This window comes from Astatotilapia calliptera, chromosome 4, assembly GCF_964374335.1.
Source record: "Astatotilapia calliptera chromosome 4, fAstCal68.1, whole genome shotgun sequence".
NCBI classification, from domain to species: Eukaryota; Metazoa; Chordata; class Actinopteri; order Cichliformes; family Cichlidae; genus Astatotilapia; species Astatotilapia calliptera.
Genome location: NC_137425.1, coordinates 32,786,079 through 32,805,758, shown reverse-complemented (window position 1 = coordinate 32,805,758; position 19,680 = coordinate 32,786,079). Strand labels below are relative to the sequence as shown.

The 19,680-nt window shown below is 41.1% G+C and overlaps 1 protein-coding gene across 8 annotated transcripts in view; it reads right to left on the bottom strand.

The window, feature by feature from the left end:
- The window catches only part of LOC113021416 (thyroid hormone receptor alpha), a 113,489-nt gene that overhangs the window by 20,859 nt on the left and 72,950 nt on the right, over window positions 1-19,680 (bottom strand). For 5 of the 8 annotated variants that reach the window (XM_026166063.2, XM_026166064.2, XM_026166065.2 and 2 more), the window contains 2 exons: window positions 6,268-6,329; window positions 2,943-3,064 (listed from right to left, as the gene is read on the bottom strand). In XM_026166063.2, coding sequence (XP_026021848.1) covers window positions 2,943-3,064; window positions 6,268-6,329 — 184 coding nt within the window. Of the gene's footprint in view, window positions 1-2,942; window positions 3,065-6,267; window positions 6,330-10,325; window positions 10,771-19,680 lie in introns of those variants that run through there. The other 3 variants (XM_026166068.2, XM_026166070.2, XM_026166067.2) reach the window with 3 other exon arrangements.

The window sequence follows — 19,680 nt, the reverse complement described above, 5'->3', positions numbered from 1 at the left end:
TGTATTTGACACAGGAGATTGATCAATCAATCAATCAATCAATCAATCAAAGCTTTATTCGTCACATGCAGGTTGCCCTGCAGTGAAATAGGACCCCCCCCCGACCTTACACATATAGCACAAACATTACATGGGGATACAGGTCAGAGATTGGTAGAATCAGAAAAAAACATTGAAATGTACACTACACTGGGGAAAGTACAAGAGGAAAAAAAGAGACCCCTACTCATGCTATGCTTCCATGGTAGGACAGCATGAGAACAGGAAACAAAAAAACTCCTCTGCACAAGAAGCACATAAATGTCCACAGCACAACATTGTGAAGACATGACAAGCCACAGGGGTGGGTGGGGGTTGAGGAGTAATCCGAAGCGAACACAGCAGCCACCCTGCACAGCGCTACCATTCCAGCGCGGCACACAGACCCGCCGTGCTGCCCCTTCAGGAAACAAGCATCGAAGGCGTTTGGAAGGGAGGGGGGATGAGTGCTTCCTTTAGTGATTTTTCCCTGAATGTCAAACTGCTAAACACCTGGATTCTAAACATCATAAAAGGCTGTTTTTCTGTAGCCCACAAATCAAAAGGGACAAATAAAGACGCTATCAGACGTGTCAGACATGAGGCCCGATCACAGAATGGAAGGAACCAATCTTTCCACTCTTTGGCTGTGCTTTGTAAAATTGCAGTGCACAGGGGGATGGGGCTTTTTACTCTTGTTTTGTGCTGAGAAACTCATTTTTTTAAACAACATTTAGAGTATTTAAGGTGGAACTGTTAATTTCCTGTGTGTGAATCCTTGTTTTACAGCCTTCTTACTATCAAAGAGCCGGCTGCTTTGAGTGAATGTGAAACTGCACTTATTTTTCTAAACACGTGTCAGATTGCTCATCTGCTCATGTGGAAAGGGTTTATAAATATGAGCATTTTCAAAAACCACTTGTTTACATTAGAAGAAAACTTGGCGTAGCTTATGAGGCAGTGGTGTTACTGGTCCATTCTACTTCACATCAAACTCAACTTTAATTGGTTTTATGAACTGAGACCAGTCTGACAGCACTGATGTGAACTGTAGTGACAGATTTTCAGTCAAACTCACCTACTGTGTATATTAGGACACCAAATGCGTTTTCATCTTGGGCTGCAATCAGTCCCAAACAAAGTCGTCATTCTTACTCATGCTGGGAGTACAGCAACTGTGGTACCAAACAGACTAAATAAAGACTAAAGTGATTTCCTTTAAATAGTAAAAACTGAATATTTTTAAACCAGTCATGCTGCCCAGTCACATGAGGATCGTTAACAACCTAAATTGTGTAGGATGGATTGTGGCGTGATCAGAAAGTAACAAAGAGGCTATTGCTACTGAAATTGCATGAATGCTTGTTAACATGGTTCAAAGGTTGCATAATACTCAAATTATAGCAACACTGCAGGGGCGTTTGGGAGCTATGTAACTGCTGTATGCTATCCTGAGAAAAAGCTCCTCTCCACTGCAGAGCATCTATTCAGCTCTCTGACTACATACATATTGTAGCTGCACAGAATGAGCTCATCTTCATCTACACAACAACACAGCTCTGCATCAGTACGAGTGAAAGAAATGGTGTAAGATATTACTGAGGTGGATTAATACAAAGCATTAAGAATGAGACAGCCTGAACATACTAAAATCTGAGGTTGGAGAATGAATTTTGATGGTAGCTTTCAGCTCGGCTCCGGATTGAACAAAAAACTCCTGAGGGAACTAGCTAACCTCGTCAGAATAATTCAGTTAGCTGCGAAAATACATTGAGCTCACAATGGTTCTTTCTTACTGATCCTTCAGTGTTTCCTAAAGAAGTAAATGCAATTTGTATGTTTAGAGTGAGGTGGGAGTGGAGGCACATGCAGGTGAAAGGAAACATAATCAGGAGGAGTAATCGTAGCTGCCTCGTCAGGGAGCCGACGGACTTTTGTACCATTTTCCTCCGCAGCTTCAATTAGCTTGGCGTAGGGACACATGATTTTGGTTTATGCAGACTCTCATGTTTACCCTACAGAGGCGGCGGGAGCCTATGGCACTGGAGTTGGAGTCTGTCCAAGACAAGAGACGTCCTGGAGAAACAGCTGAATGTCATCATAACAGTGAACAAGTCAGTTGCTGGTAGGGCAACAGAAGACATGACGGGCTGGGGCTAGCTCGTTAGCAGTGAAAGAACTTACAAATCACACTGTTCACTATCTGCAAAAGTACTAAAGTACAGCACAAATGATACCTGGGCAGCCCACCCAACTTCACGTTTATGTGTTTCGAACACTGAGCTTTTTCACGCTTAACTATTCAGCTACCTGTAGCTCTTTGAAATCAGTTTACAAGACAGTGTGCTACCTTTAAGATTAGGCTTACACCTTCCATTTTTGATAAAACTTATCGCTATGGCCTGAATCTTGCTTACTTATGCTCCAACAGGCCAGGCCGCTGTGGGTTTTCCATGAAACACTTTTTTCATTCACTCTTTTCACTCTCCACATGTTTATACAGTTTGCACTCTGTGTTTAGTCATTAGATCTTCTTCCTCAGTGTGTCTTTTGTCCTGCCTTTCTGCCCTGAACCCATTCCTTCTTGAAGATTCTTCCTGTTAAAACAGAGTTTTTCCTTCCCACTCTTGCCAGGTGCTTGCTCATAGGGGGTTGTGTGATTATTGAGGTTTTCTTTCGATTATATTAAGTCTTTACCTTACAATATAAACTGCCTTGAGATGACTGTTGTTCTGACTTGGTGATATATAGATAACAAAGAATTGAAGTAACTGCTTTCAGATTTATAAGTTCCTTTGTGGTGATGTTAACTGTCATTTTAGAGCTGGATCAGCCACCTCTACCTCCTGCCAGAGCTGTCAGAGTGTATAATACATGACAAACTAATATCTGCACCATGTTGATACAACAGAGGTGTTATGTACCTTGCAGCCCTCACAGGTGATGCAGCGGTAGTGGTACCCAGTCGCCTTGTCCCCACACACTACACATGGCTCGTCCTTCTCCAGGTAGCTGGGGATGTACCCTGGAACAGAGACGCTAAGAGCTATAGGAGAGGAAGAGGAGGTCGAAAAGGAAGATAGGATGGAATGAGAGATGGGTGAAGGAGTGCGAACAAGGGAGTACAAGCAAGATGGATGGTGAGGCGTGATGACGTAAGGGCAAGAGTGATAAAGGAAGATCAGGATGAATGGGGTCAGAGGGAGGAAGAGAAGAAGAGGAGAAGTAGTGATGAGGAGGAGTGGAGAAGGAAAGGAGGGGCGAGGATGAGTGTTATCACAGGGGCCTCAATGAAAGACCTGCATACATGGCCCCTACAGACTGTGATACCAGATGAAACATATACACAGTTGCAAGAATAAGACAGTATACCAATAACATGTGAGTTTTGAAGTCAGACAATTAAACTTCATCTTAGTCACAATTACAGACAACACAACCTGATTATTGCCAAGACTTGCACATCAAGATGAGAGAGAGTTCAGTTCATCGATATTTCTTCTCATCACACAGCAAGCTCCATCTCAAAGGTCAGAATTCTGATTTGATCATTCCAAAACCAGATGCTGTAGAGTGCAGTGAGGAATGCCCAGGAATGGCCAACTCTCTGCCATCTATAATCCAGTTTTGAGTTCCCTCCCCAGACGCCTTAACGCCCACTCACATCCTGGGCCATCTGACCTCAGGAATTCGCATGATAAGGTGGGGCCAGGTTTCACAATGAACACACCCGAAACTCTGGCTGATTGGGACACACACCCAGTTTCACACCTTGGCTCAGGCGATTAGAGGATCATCAGGGGGTCCTTTCGTCCCTCTGTGGGGGGTTACTCCCACTGGGTTTAAATCTGGGACTCTCCACCATTTGACCTTAGAACTGAAGAAGCTTCTCGGATGAGAGGTGAAACGTCTTCAAGCAACTTAAAGAAGTCCAGACGCTTTTCTTTGCAAGCTCCTTTGACTACGATGACCTGGATGACTGAGAACCTTCACAGACATCCAAAACCAGAGTTTTCCTCTTTTTCAGCCATTCTGATATTTGTTCACTTGTGTGCTTTAGGATCAGAAGCTTCATTCTCCTATAATCTTATATGTTTTGACACAATTCTGAATTCCCATATCCCTCAATGACTGCAAGGATCCTGGCCTTGAGGAAATCAACTCTAAGCCACAATGCTACTTCCACCACACTTCACGGTGGGGATGATGTTTTGGTGCAGTACCTTTTCAGTGTCAGGCAAAAGCTCAGCTTTTGTCTCTTCACGTTACGTGCTTTTTCATGAACAAAGACTAAAGCTAAGTGTAGGGATTTCTGCAAACATTTTACTCCAAACGCTGGGTTCTTTCCAATCTGCCAGGACTGCATGTTGTGTTCTTGGTGTCCTGAACTTTGCTCCATTTGTGGGCAGTTTGCCTATCCATGGACTGATGTACAGCCAAGTCTTGTTTTTGTAGCCTTTGCCAGCTTCATACCTCTTTTAAGGTCGTCTAAAAGTTTTGAGCAATAATTGAGGAAGAGTTCACACCAGCCAGCCTTTTTTAAAGATGATAAGACTAGTAAACAGATTTTTTATGGCTTTACTAATAGGGGGAGGGGGGCTCTATAACCAACAATTGCAGTCTCCTTAATAGGAGCACCTCACTCCCAGAACCTTTTGGAGAAATCACTCGCACAAAGTTTTTCTTCCCTGCTTTTGTCTGTAAATGTGACTTAGACTTAAGGTCAAAGATTAAGAGTGGAAAGCCGGTTAATTAAATCCTTGTATAACAACCTTTTTCTTGCAACTTTAAGACAGGCCGTCTTCCCCGCAGACTCCGATATCATGCCAGCTTATAAGGTTTACACTCACATTCCCAGAATTCATGAAATATGCTTTTCATCTTCACATTTCATTGACTAATTTATTTCTCTTCAGAAGTTTCCTTGAACTCTTTGATCCTCTGAAGTCACACAATATGAATATATGTAACGTACATAAGAATTCTAACCTCTAAGCTGTCATGTAGTTGCACAAGGACCACCAACCACCCAAAGCACAGGTGCAAACAATAACCCACATGTACAGACGCTGCTGGAAATCACAAAAGTAAAGTCTGCTCCACAGGGAGCATACTTCTTCAGTCAATCCTCTTGTACTACTGAAGCGAAGAAGGAAAAAAAGTAGATCCATTCTGATTCTGTATAATTTCATGCGATAATGTATAATAAACATATAAAAGTGAACGAACAATGCTGTTCCTGAGTCAAGTGGTTTACAAGAAGTCTTTGCATCTTCATCACAGACGGGATTTGCAACATAGCTTTGGTCGTGATGTAACAGTTATCTTGTACAAGACCTACCAACTAATTGGTGACTGGCAACCATTGGGATCTCGGGAAAAAGTGTATTTCCTGACAGTGATGCATCCAAAAATTCCTTGTGACTGTTTTGGTCGTTAGCAGACTAGCACACTCAACTACGGATTCTGTGGAAAATGTTAAATTGTCTGAAACCACACGCAACTACTGTGAAAAGTGTGGCCCAAACCTTTAGCCATCAAGTAAAAGTTGGATCTTTTGAAATGCACTGGTTCCAGCATTAAGGCCCACCTTGTATTAAATGTGAACGTTCCAGTTTTAGTGCGCAGGAAGAGCCCAATTAAAGACATGTCTAGGTTCAAAGACTGTTGTGATTTTGCAATTTCAATACATACAATTCATAATCCAGATTTGTAATTAAGCACCCCTACACCACAAGCTACCACTATGGAAAACACTACATTTGCCCCGATTAATTTGGCTCGACGATATCTGAGGCTAGCATATTAAATCAGGGAAAAAAAAAAATCATGAACAAAATACAAAGTTTACAGGTAGAAATAAATGCTGATTCTGTTTATTTATCCATAACATGAATAATGATTATTGCATACATCTATTTCTTTTCTGATATAATCCATTAAAGATTAGTCCTGAACATTCATAGACCTGCCTAACCAATCCCCCTTGGTTAGCTGATTTGTGTTCAACAAGGCCTCTGAGGGAAACTATACAATGGTGACGAGGAATAATCATATTCCTGACAATAAGGACACCACTGAAAACCCAGGGGAGCTGCCGAGTCACGGATTTAAACCAATCACTGGCCGAATCCAGCAGTACATCAAAAGACATCGTCTTAGAGGAAATATGCTTTGAATTGTGTTCACTTCCATGTGGGGGGGTGACACAAACAACACGAGTGAGGCAGAGATAATGAAGTTAGTTACCGGACATGCTCTTCACTGAGCACTGGCTGTTCTTTCTCTTCCTTTTCGGCACATCTGGCCATCTGGGAGGGTGGAGGAGAAGAGGGTGGAAGGGAAAAAAGACATAAGTGATTAAAAAAAGATAACATTATAGCAGCTTCAGGAAAAAGATCATTAATAAGATTTCTTTTTCCAAGTCAGATAATGCAAAGACAGTTTCTGTTTTGTTTTTTTTGGTAATTAACTACATTAAAAAAGACATAAGATAACACTGCTAGAAAAACTGGTAGAGAAACGTGGAAACTATGCTGCATTTTAGATATTTAAAGGAATCCTCTCCATAAATATGTTGGTCTGCAGTCATAGCACAGACTTACATTTTACATTTGGTTTGCTGGGTAACCAGTCTGACACTTGACATTATATAAGAGCTGTTAGTTTGCTATGAAAATGTTTTTAATTTCTAAAGATCTACTCGTCAAGGTTGTCACTTGTCTCAGACTCTTTTCGCTCTTTACATTGAACCTTTAGCACAGGCAATAAGAGAAAATAATAGTATTCATGGGGTCGTAGTTAATTCAAGAGAACACAAAATAGCTGATGATGTCCTTTTGTACTTGCCGAATGTACTGACCCCCCTGTTCTGGTCGACTGGTTGAGCGTTGTTGAGGAGATTCATAAAATGGAAAAACTTACCTTTTTGTTAAGGCTAATATTTATACCACGAGATGGGACAAGTGGTTGAAATATATCCGAAATTAGAATTTTTTTTCTTCCTTTCTCCTGTTTGTGCCTACCCACATCTATATAAACTCTTGCATGCCTCTCCGAGGCTGCTCTTACATCTGTATATGTGCTGTCAATTCATGGATATAAAGTCATGTTCTCACTGCCAGAATTGCTTTGTGGGAAAAAGCTGTGCTTTTCAGTCGACTGCTTGTTTTGTTATTGTTGTTTTTGGTTGTTTGTTGTTTTCCTTTTCTGTTAAAATACGTAAAACCTTTATTAAAAACTAAGTAATAAAAAAGATGAAAATGTTTTTAATTTCTAAGATCTTTCAAGATCTCAGTGTCTCCTTGTCTTGCTTGTTTTGAAATATGTTCAACACGTGGTCCCAAAATGAGTTCCTGTAATAAATTTGCTAAAGTCATGGTTGAGCGTGGTGCTAATTAGCAATCCAAACCACCACAATATGCATGGTAAACAAATACAGCACAGTCTCTTCAAACGCCACTTCAGCCTCGTCTATGGTTACAGCAGAAACAGGCTGGTATATTTGAATCTTGTTATTTCGCTGCACTATTGAGTTTGTTCTGCAAATAGACTTTGGTTTGAGCCCATTTCCTTTTTGTTGCTAGGCAAAATTCTTACCTTGTTTAACCTTACTTGACGAACTATGCTACCCAAGCTAGCTTGAGTAGTGTTAGTCGATAATGGCACAGATCAAACACTTGACCATACACGGTAATGACCGGTTTAAAAACAAACAAATAAAACGATAGAATAAGAACAGGATAGTATACAAATTACCGAGTGTTGTCGCGTCATTTATGGCGGGCTCTAATGTCAGTTTGTACTGCAAGCATTCTGCACATGTTAGCATACTATGAATGGCTGGATGGACAAATGAACTGATAGGCAACAAAGTTTAACTTTTGGGGGATTACTGACAAACTCTGGTCACGGATTCAAAACTGAATCATACCAATGCTTCCCATGCATGGAAATGAAGGCCACTCCACTCTATCCTCTCCACTTAAAGACTGCACATGCACCATTCATCCCCACCTTCTGTCGCTTTCTATAATTTTGTATCCTTCTCCTTTATCACGCTCACATGACAAATTCTGTTATTTGCAGCAGATTTGGATTACCACACTCTCTCCATCCCCCCCTCCCTTCCCCCCCATCTATCCACATGTTTGGCTGTTTGCTCCACACCCCTCGCATTCCCATTTTCTCTGTCTCTTTAAAAGCTCTCTCTCCAAACCACTGTCACTTTGTCGGCTCACAGCTACTGCTATATTCCCTCGATCCTCCCAGTGATTTCTGTCTTTCCCTCCGCCCCACCTCTTTCCTCTTCTCCTCCCTCAACTTCCATCAACACTATTAGGTAACACCACTGTCGTCCCTCCTTCCCCCTGCTCACTGGCTGTCAAATCCACTTTGCTCTTCCAACCTAAAAAAAAGAAAAGAAAAAAAATCCTCTGACGTCTTTTTTTCAGTTCTTGCTGCTCTTCACGGTCCATGAAACATATTATCTTTAAAGCAGTGCACATGGTGAGGCAGTAACATGGTGGGAAACTGCCTGCTCTGGTAGCTGATCAATGTAAACTGAACTGGAGTTTATGTCAGTGTTGACAGCTCTTGTATACATTTTCTACAATGTGAAGGAATAACTCAAATGTGCAAGTTAGTGAGGTTTGGAAAAATTTCCAGAGAATGATTTAGCGCTACTTGAAATCCAAATCCAACTTAAAAAAAAAAAAGACAATCCACAGGGGAGAGGAAGTTTACGTCTTTTGAAAACTGCAATCATAAAGCTGCAACCATTTATTCCTGACCGCTATGGGGGCAGCAGAACAGAACAGGCTGAAGACGTCCAGCCCTCAGAGGTCTCCATGGTGGTTATAGAGAAGAAGGGTGAACAATTACAGTTTTGTATTTATACATATATTTTTTAGCAAGTTGTTGTGGTGTCTGCCATTTATCAATGAGAAAAACCTGATATGTTGTGAATCTCAGTAAGCTGCAAATCTATGCAAAAGGCGACTGCTAGAGCAAACAATCAGTCATATATGACAATTATCAGAGCACAAATCTTTGCGTTTGATTTGTGTACCAAAATCATTCTTAATATCTACTTTCATACCAAACCAATGTGTCCTTAAACATAAACCCGTTAATGAGTTTGTTTGAATGCCTGACAGGATGGTAGCAGGATGTTACTTTGAAATGGGAACATTTATTTTGTTGCCAGACAAACCGGTAACACGCATTTTTGGATAATTTTAGGATAAAAAGAAATGCACAGATCATTTTACATGTTGAGCTGAAACTCAGTCAGCTTGAGTCCTTACAATGGATCTCTTGCAGGTGCGTCACTGAATTGAAAATGAGCCTTAATTGCTCTGAAAAGCAGGGCAGCATTTTCGCATATTGTCTTTTGCATATCAAATATCACCATACCCAACTTTGACTGCCATTCTTATCAATGAGTTGGGACAGAGATACTGCGACAGTTGGACTAGCCCATCTTCCAATGACAGTAGTTTTCACTGTGTGTGGGTGTACACAACTTTCTTATAGATGTCCCCTGGAGTTCTGAGGATTTTCTGCCCTGGCTTTTGGTCTCAAAACGGATTGTAATGATCGGTTCTTGTGACACCCTTAATGAGCTTGTTTAAACCATTACCATCTTCGTTAGATTTTAAACACTATAACTACCTAATTAATTAATTGATAACTTTGTGAGTTAGTTGAACAAGCAGTCTTAGGCTGATTTGTTAATGTTACTACTCTTGTAACAAGCTACTTGGCATCCATGCTACGGCAGCTTTAAATAGAACCTTTGCCTTAATGAGATTCCCTTTGACAAAGAAATAAATAGAAACTATCCAAAGTGCATTTCTGTTAAAATATAACATACATTTTGTGAAAATGGAAACAATTATGTGGTTGCAAAGACAGACACAGGAGCTGGTCTAGAGCTCTGACCTGGGGCATCAGTTGAATGATCTGGATGTGGTACATGCACTCACAACAGATTTATTGTTAAACTAGCAAGGCTTACAGAATCACTAACATCCTTTCAGATTTCAGACATTTCATCAGATGAAAGTAAATTAATGCAATAATCCCTTGGAAATCAAATTTCTGGACTACTGTTATGAATTTGTGACTAATAAACTGGTTTACAGATAGCAAAGACCATAAACAGGACTCAACACACACAGACATCTCATACTTAATCTGTTATGAGCATGTGACAGGGGGCACAGATGCCAGCAGAGCACACACCCACTTCCAACAGACATACACGCAATCGCAGAGAAATGCATTTCCGCAATCACACCAACCTGTTGATGCAGTACGGCTGTAAGATATGCATGTTGCTCCTTTTGAAGGAATATCAGCAGGAGATGATGCAGCCCAGCAGCACCGTCTGCTGATCCAGCCTCCCAGGAAGTTACTGCACGTGTCCCACTCAGCCTGGTTCACATGAACACAAGCTGTGTTTGCAGACCTCAAATCCCCGACTATAAGCCTCCCACTGAACTCAGCAACGAGTTGATCCCAGACAAATGCAAAAGAACTGAGCTTGAGTTGCTGCAATCAACTGAAACAGACTTCACTAGTAGCTGTGTGCCTCAGACTGGCTGCTGGGAGGAACGGCCACTCTGTTTATTTCCCTCCACCAGCCTGCCTCCCTCTTGCTCTCCCTTCTTTCTAGTTGCTCTCGTCCAGCCTCCCCTCCCTCCCTCCCTCCCTCCCTCCATGTCTGCACGGCATGGTGTAGTTCCTCCCCCCTAAGTGTCATGCTCTCTGTCATCACAACACAACTCGTCATGCCCAGATTTACCTTGTACAACCTCTCTCTGTCTCTTCCTGTCCTTGCTTTATTACTCACGTTACGTGTTTCTTCAGCGCGACTTTCTCTCTTCTCCCTCTCCGGCTCTGTCACCTGTCGTTCCTGCTGATATTTTTACATTTGACTCCTGTCACTTTTCTGGTGCATGACCTCTTTGCTAGCATCCTTCTACTTTGCCCTTTTTATTTCGTTCCCCAAGAGGAAAAAAAACAAAACTGTTGCCTCTCTGGATCCAAACTCACTTAAGCTTTAATGCTAACTTGATTACATAACAGCAGTCTGATGCAGTCTCCCTAGTAGAGCCAAGCGAAGTCTTATGAGGACACAGAGATGCTAGATATCTCATCAATTGAATTAGCCTTGTCTGTGATCTCTTTTTGCTCCTTGTGAAATCATAAGTTGTAGCTGGTTCAAATTTACCTGGGAGGGTGTAGCTGAATGATCCCAAGCAGGGTTCATCTGAGGCAGAAGAGCCAAACAACAAGCTCCACAACAAGCCATAAATACATAAGTAACGCTTTCATTTGCTCATTATTTCTTCTTGCTGTTTTCCCAGTTTCACTTCCAGCAGCTTTAACATTAAAGGCCGACCATGAAAGGGAATGACTTATAAACTGACTTTGCCTTTCCAACTGATGGATTGCTTTGACTTTAGAGATGCAGAACTATAACTGACAGCATGCAAATTTATTTGTCAAACTTTTATTTAAATGAATATTCTGTTTCAAAATAAAATATTGTCATTTAATATCTTGCACGTTCATACAGGACCTTCTGACTCCACAGGTTACTGTACGTCCCACTTTAACCAATATCCACGACTCTGTCATTCTTAAAAACGCAAACTGCTTACATAATAATGACATGTCTTTATTTGTTGTTCCGTTTTTTTCTTCTTCTTCTTTGAATTATGAACATAAAAATGTACCATCAGATTCCGAACCACCATGCAGTACCATCTGGAGCCCATCTGATTGGCAACAGCTTCATTTTTCACCACAACAATGATCTCAAACACACTTTCAATGCAGTAAAAGCACACCTGGATAGTGCTCCAGTGCGTGTGTTTTTTTGCCCTCCATAGAGCCTGGAGCACAACATTATTCAAGCAGTGTGGAGAAAGGACCACAAAGGTGGCCAACATCCAGAGAAGAGCTTTGGATGCCTTTCTAGAAGCCTGTTGAACTTTTCCTGAAGAGTACTTAAAGAAAGCTGCCTAGGAGAGTTCCCGCTAATTTAAATAAAAATAATGATAAAGATGACTTTTCTTTTGGCTTCCACATGTTTCCATTTATGTTAGCTATTGTGGCAATAAATCACAGGACCTGTTTTTATATGAGAGTGCAAAATGTGCACTCCTAGCATGTCGTCCGCAGTAAAGGCTAAACATATTAGACACATCTACGACTGATCAGCTCTGGTGCCTTTTATTGACAGCAGCAGTTAAACTTAAAAAAAAAAAAAGCAACTAAGCAAGAAGTTTTTATATGAACTGATGTCAACATTTTGATAATGCGCACAACAGCTTGCTTTGACATTTTAGTGTGGCAAAACTAGGTAATTACCATTAAACAAAACAAATCAGTGTTTGGCAAACGAGAATGCTGAAGTAATGATAGGTCCAGATAAGTTGGGGAGTCGGGGAAGTCGGGGACTACCAGAGTGATAACATTTATCCTGAGGGGATCATGTGTGTCTTCAATCAAATGTATTATGGTCTGCTTTAAGCTATTATTTTTCAAGACATTTCAAGCTTGCTGGTTTCACCAAAGGAAAATGTCAGGGAAATGTCAACCTCAAAGTGATAAGACTTACTATTCCGGAGAATGTAAATGCCAAATTTTCATGGCAATTCACCCAATAGTTGGAGAGAAGTATGAGAGATCAGGGTAAAAGCGGTCGACTGACTTGTAGATCTATAAAACCACATCACTAAAATTAAGAGGGAGATGTCCAACTCCAAGTGGAACTAATTGTGTTTTCTTGATTTACTATAAAGTAAACGGTGATTCTGGGTATGAGACAAGCAGAAACCTGTGGCCTGAAACATGAAGCCAATGGAGACAAAAACTGCACTGGCTAATAGAGTTTTTATAATGTTGAATTTTACACTGCTAAACAGCAGGTGCATACCCTAGTTTAGTTAGTGTTATAGCTAATTTCCAGCTTTTCGAATACTGTACGTTAGGTACAAGAAGTTCCTCTGAACTACACGTTTCCATCACGTCTGTCATGTTGCTGGTTTCTGGAGCAAATTTGAGAAAGAACATGAGGAAATGTTCTCTCACTTGCATGAATGAAATTCTAGTATTTTATTTGTATGTTGCCTAACAAGCATATGTGTGTTTTTGCCTTGCACACATGCAGCCTATAGATGCATCTGTAACTACAGTATGGTCTCTTTTTGTTTTTTGTTTTTTTAAAAACAGGCAACAAAATGTCAGGTTCCTTGTAAATGCTGGCAGTAATCTCAGTCATGCCGCAGTCTCCAAATCTTGTTTTTTCATTGAATGACTGTGGCTGTAAATAGACTGATGGACTGTTAAACAGACTAATACAACCACGGCTTGTATTCACAAAGCGTCCTTGTACTAAGATTAACTCCTCATGATGAAATTCTTAGAAAAGTCTTAGAATTATGACATTTGCTAGGAAGAGAGTTAAAACTAAATCCTGATAAAATAAATACACCAATCAACACGGGTTATATCCAAAAATGTTAGCCCTTAGGACAGCTGATGAGGTGAAAAAACAAACTGTTTCACGAAGCTTAAGACTTGTTAAAAAGAGGGAGAAACAACGGCAACATAATTGTAGTCCTGATGTGGCACACTGAAATGAAAGGACATCACCTTCTTCCTCCTGGTGAGCAAACAGAATATTTGCTTATTCAGTTTGCAAAATCTAATAATGCAATTAATTCATCTTTTTCAGTTTAAGAAGATCCAATCATCACTAACCCATTCCCACCAGACAATCTGCACTTTGTGTTACCCTGAACAATAAAACAGCATCCAAAAACAACAAGGCGGTACACATAATACATGCTCTTTTTAATAAAATAACCACCAACAGAAAGGAGGGAATGCTGCAGAGCCACAAAACTACCAATGAAATTAAGTAGTTAATGCAATTTATGCATCAAATGGATTTGCTTGAGAGGAAAAAATACTAACCTATTAAACATTTATTATTAGCTTAACTAGAGTGGCAAGAGTGGATACGAGGACATCAGTGCTGGCACGGAGGGTACACTGTACTACACAGAGAAGTCCTTGATGTACACAACAGCAAAAACTCCCATGCGTTTCTTTACAAGGTGAGGAAGAAATGTCCATTAAGAATTGCAAAAGTCACTTCAGTTCAGGTAGCGTTATATTTGCTCCCCACTTTACTGTTCATCTTTCTTTCTCTCTTAAAAACAGTTCTTCAATGATTCTGCATTCAAATGATGCATAAAATGTAACTTTTATTGAATAGAATATTTTCATTTATGTCTGTCTATCTTGCATCGTGTCTTTTTGTCTGTCATTCCTCTCCTTTAGTTCCCCACCTCTGCTAACGTCTTTCTTTTTACTGACAATGTCACCCTTTTTGTTAGGCTCCAACAAACCACTGACAGTTTTAGCATCACCTCAAGGTAAATTCCACAGCGTCAGCTATCTGTCAGCTGCGTCGCTGACTTGAAGAGCTGGAAACAGCATTGAAAAGGTTTTTATAGAAAACTGTGGTGATACTTGTACATTTAGTTTACTGTTGACAGAGCAGTTGTTCAGTTTTATGTCTGACTCTGCTGTTAGACACACTAGGTAACCCGCCTGACGCAGGAATGTGTTGCTACAGTATGCATCTGCCCACACTGATAACTTTTTAAAAAGCCTTCATGGTTCCGTAAGTGTCATCGTCTCTGCAGCATTAAAAAATGATGCAGAGGTCTGACCTCTGTGACTGTGGAAGGGTCATACAGTTGCTTTCCTCTGGTGGTTACACAAAAAACACACACAGATAGAGGCAGTGTTATGTCACTATCAGTGCTGGGTACTCATGTTGCAGTGCTGGTGTCCTTCCTAATTATTTCCTAGAGGACTGAAAACTGCCACACTAAGGACTACATATTTACTTGTATAAAATAAGGAAGCATAACTGAATCTTGAGATATAAAGTCTACTCTCCTTGTTGCTGTTCAGCTTGTAGCCTCATCTCAGTGATCACTGCTGCTGTGGTGTAGATCAGCTGGTTGGTTTCGTGATGGTAGCAAGTAGGGATTGCCCATAATGCCCCATTCACACCTTCTAGTAGACCTTCAGAAGGTACTTCATGTAGTCACGGAGGGTCCAGGTTTCCAGCTTAGCCATGATCATGATGGCATCAGCTCGAGGGTCGTCAGGTCCTGCGCAGACCAACTGTGTGAGGTGATGGAGCACCTCTTCAACCTGAGCCTGAGGCTGGGGAGAGTCCCACAGCTCTGGAAAACCTCCTGTGTTGTACCAGTGCCAAAGACCTCACGCTCCAAGGACCTCAACAGCTACAGGCCGGTGGCTCTGACATCCCACCTGATGAAGACCCTGGAGCGGCTGGTCCTGGCTCAGCTTCGGGACCTGGTGAGCTCATTGTTGGACCCACTTCAGTTTGCTTACCAGCCTGGCATTGGAGCGGATGATGCCGTCATTCACCTCCTACATCGTTCCCTCGCTCACCTGGAGACCGCTGGAGCACTGTGAGAATCATGTTCTTTGATTTCTCCAGTGCCTTCAACACCATTCTTCCCACGGTCCTGAAGGACAAGCTGGAGAACTCTGGAGTGGACCATCACCTCACAACCTGGATTTTGGACTACCTCACCGATCGACCACAGTATGTGAGAACTCAGGGCTGTGTGTTGGACAGGGTCGTCTGAAGTACGGGGCCCCACAGGGAATGGTTCTAGCTGCGTTCCTCTTCACCATCTACACTGCAGACTTCTCCCACAACTCCACCCAGTGCTTCCTGCAGAAGTTCTCTGACGACTCTGCAATAGTCGGCCTCATCACTGATGGACACAACAAGGAGTACAGAGATCTGACCTTAGACTTTGTGGAGTGGTGCCAGCTGAACTACCTCCAGATCAACACTAGTAAAAGGAGTTGGTGGTAGACTTCCGCAGGCACAAGCATCCTCCACTGCAACCACTGAACATCCAAGGATGGACATCGAGGCTGTGGACAGCTACAGATACCTTGGTGTTCATCTGAACAATAAACTGGACTGGACTCATAATTCGTTTTCTCATACTTTGGTCAATTACTTTTCACAGTGTTATCAGTTCTGTCACTAGTTAGCTAACGTAAACTAATGTAAGTCTATAAGTCGCAACCAGCCAACCAACCGGTGACGTAATGTTCTGTACTGGCACAAGAAAGCGTTAAACATGTTCTTAAAACTTAAAGTTTAAACATGTGTTTCTTAAACCCAGCTTCACAGACAGTATTACATTTATGTGAGTTAAGAGTAGGGCTCCATAATGTAAATTAGACTTTATACATGTAGAGTTTACTGACAGAGAAGGCTACACCTACGGCCTGCCATAAAACTATTCTTATACCAAACATACCATCAAATCCAAAATTCCATCCAAGTAACTCAGAGGAACTCTTCAAAACTGTTGGTATCAAAGCATTTCAACAATAAAAAAGAGGCAGCAAAACTAAAACACTGGAAGCACACTGGGACAAATCCTTTGCTGTCCAAAAGGAAAACGAAAGCAGATGAATGTGAAAAACAAAGGCAAGGCCATCTGGAATAATGTGCTCTAAATAGAAGAGACAAAGACGGTTGTTTGCCAGAGTAATAATAGACAGATTTGGTGTAGACGAAACCATCCCCTTTTAGAATAACCTCAAGAACCTCAACAATGAAACACCAGGGTGCATGTGTTTCTGAAAGAAATAGGACCAACTATCAGAACTTCAATGTCCAAGTGTTTACAGTCATGATTTTTCAATAAATAGCAGTGGAACGGTCAGATATTGTGTTGTTGTTTATGGAAATTTTTACAGAATCTATCAATTTAAATCTACAGTAGACAGGAAGGTAGGTGATGGGCAGCAGATTGATCTGAATAGATTGCACTGGTCAATCTCAATCACCTTCAAAACAATCCATAAGGAAATAGCTTATTTAAGCTCTCCTGGGGGAACTGTATCCCAGAGATCTGAAGAATCAATACCAAAGCTGTGGCCCAATCCGTCACTGAGACCTTTTCATGGTGGTTTCTCCTTTAATCTGTATAATTTGATATAAATGGTGAAGACTTGAGAGTTCAAGGTCAATGTTTAAAGAACAGCATGCAACTGTTTTTTCTGTTGTTTTTTTAACATGTGAATTTCACTCTACTCAAGATGTGGACCAATAATCCTGTGGCAACAGTTGAATACTGTCTTCTGCGGCTCTGGTGGAACGTTCCCTAAAGACAAATGCTGAAGCGTGGAGGTTAAGAGAAGCGACTCTGTTGTAGAAGACAGCGAGTGAATGTTCTCCAGTTGTAGAGTGGACTGAAATGCTCAAGGTCTGAGTAAAGCTTGCTGAGCTGACTCAGATAACAAATTCACAGCTGTGTCTTCAGTTCCTGAGTGCAGATCTTATAACATGTTCTAAGTATTGTTAACACCCTGGAACTTCAAAGCGCTAATTTTCTCTTTCTGCCTCTGTCAATATAGGAATGCTCGTAATCCGGCACCACCTGCTAAGTCTTACTGATGTTAAGAGGGAGGTCATATGGGTGTCACTGCTGCGACATCTCTCTTTATGTTTGCCCTACAGGCTGTTGATCTGTCTTCTGTTCTTCACAGTGACGCTGCAGGCATGTGAGGCCAAAAGAGATGACAAACAGCACAAGTACCTAAAAACCAAACTGCACAGTAGCTTTTAATACTTGATTTTGACACAGGATGTCATATGATAGATAACCTTCGTGCTAAAATTAAATTACAGGTAGGGCTGCCATGACTAGTCACGATTACTAGCAAAATTGTTGACGACTAATTTAATAGTTGACGAGTTGTTTGAAGCTTTGTAAGAACCAGAAAGACGCAGGAATAGGTAGTAGGATTTAAGAGTGTAATAACGGACTGAAACAGAAGATGGCAGAAATGCATCTACAAGGATGCCAGCTGCCGTTAAACCCCGAAGAAGAAGAAGCAGCAATCTTCGGTATCGTAGCTGTGTCCAAATTCAGGGGCCGCATTCTTCGGAGGCCACATTGATAGGCCGATTACATGACAGCGACGCGACGAAGGCTGTCCACGTTTGAAGACTCCTCCAAATGCGTCCTCCTTCTCCCTAGATTTGAAGGATGGGTCGGGTGTATCCTTCGTGGCCCAATCTATCCCAGAATTCAATGGTTGATTCTGTTGCTTGTTTTAAACTCATTTATTTTAGTGTAAGAACAACTATTTTAAACAGCTGTGCGCACATGCACTACAAAATTACAAAAAGCTCAATCTTTTACTAAAATATGAAGGAAGCTGTAAAGAGCCATGCAGTTTGATATAAACGTCAGGATAAAAAAAATACTCATCAATGAATAAAACAGGAAAAGAGCATTTTTTTAAAGGAGAAATGTGAAACCAGAGATTCCACTGACTAAAAAGATACACACATAAAAGAGTAGAAAAGCTAAATCTAGTGCAGTCTTTCATGTCCAAAACAAGCTGCACAGAAATGTTCTTTAAGTCTGACTGCCAATAGCAATCGCAAGAGCACAGAGCAAATGCCACCATCAGTGCTCTTTCCTAGCAATAGCACCCAGAGAACTGTGCTATGTCTTTGGAGCTGAAAAATCTGAAGGATCTGAGCTCCTCTCAGCAGAAATGATCCTCTTCAAAACAGTGTGTTGTGACGATGTGCCTGCATTCAGCCATGATAAACTACAGCAAAAATACTGACACCAATTAAATATCATATGTAGAAATCCACCTTTTTACATTTTACACAAACAGGAACATCATGGTGGGAACCACAGGTGGACAAAAATGTTTTGCCAGTGACTCAATGAGACTCTTGGGATGTATCTGTACAGGTAAAATATTTAATGCACTCTGTTTTAATATGTTCTGCTCTGGGTCTAATACACCAAAGACTGTTTAAAACAGATGCAGGTACCACTCTGAAATATAACTGTCTTTGAATCTCAGAGACTTTGGAGGTGGCAAACCTGGCAAAGGTTGAGCCTTTAAACACCTCTAAACGAAGCATGGTTTTAATGCAGTCATTCATCCTTTGTGCTGACGTTTCAAAGGCATTTCAAGTGGGGGAAGTGTAACACTGAGTCATCTCCAGTCAGTGTCAACCAACTCATTTCATACACTGGAGCTAATTTTTCCGCCATCATTGCCATTAGTTTTTTCTGCTTACAAATTCTCAATTACCACATTGTTTTCTGATGAGTTGTGTGTGGAAAAAAAGACCAAACAAAACTATTTTATTATCTCTGCATTCCAAAGACTTCCACGTGTCTCAGCTATTCAAAGGCTCTACTGCCACTTTGACTTATAGGCAACAATAAACTAAAGTGAAAAACTTCAGGGAAATGACTGCAAAGGGTCAAAAAATTTGGAACCTGCCTTCACTGCAATTCCTGTTCCAATATGCACGGATATTGCATGTGTTACGATATCTCAGCGTCCCGGACATCTTAAATCACTGCCTTCTATTCTTATTTTCAACTTTTACTCATAAATGATGAAAGCTGAACTGAAGTGGGCTCGAGGAGTTTAAAAGAATTTACTTCTGATATTGGAGTCAGTATCTATGAAATGCCAATCCACCCCCCTCATCCAACTAGCTGAGAGCGATATGAAAGCACT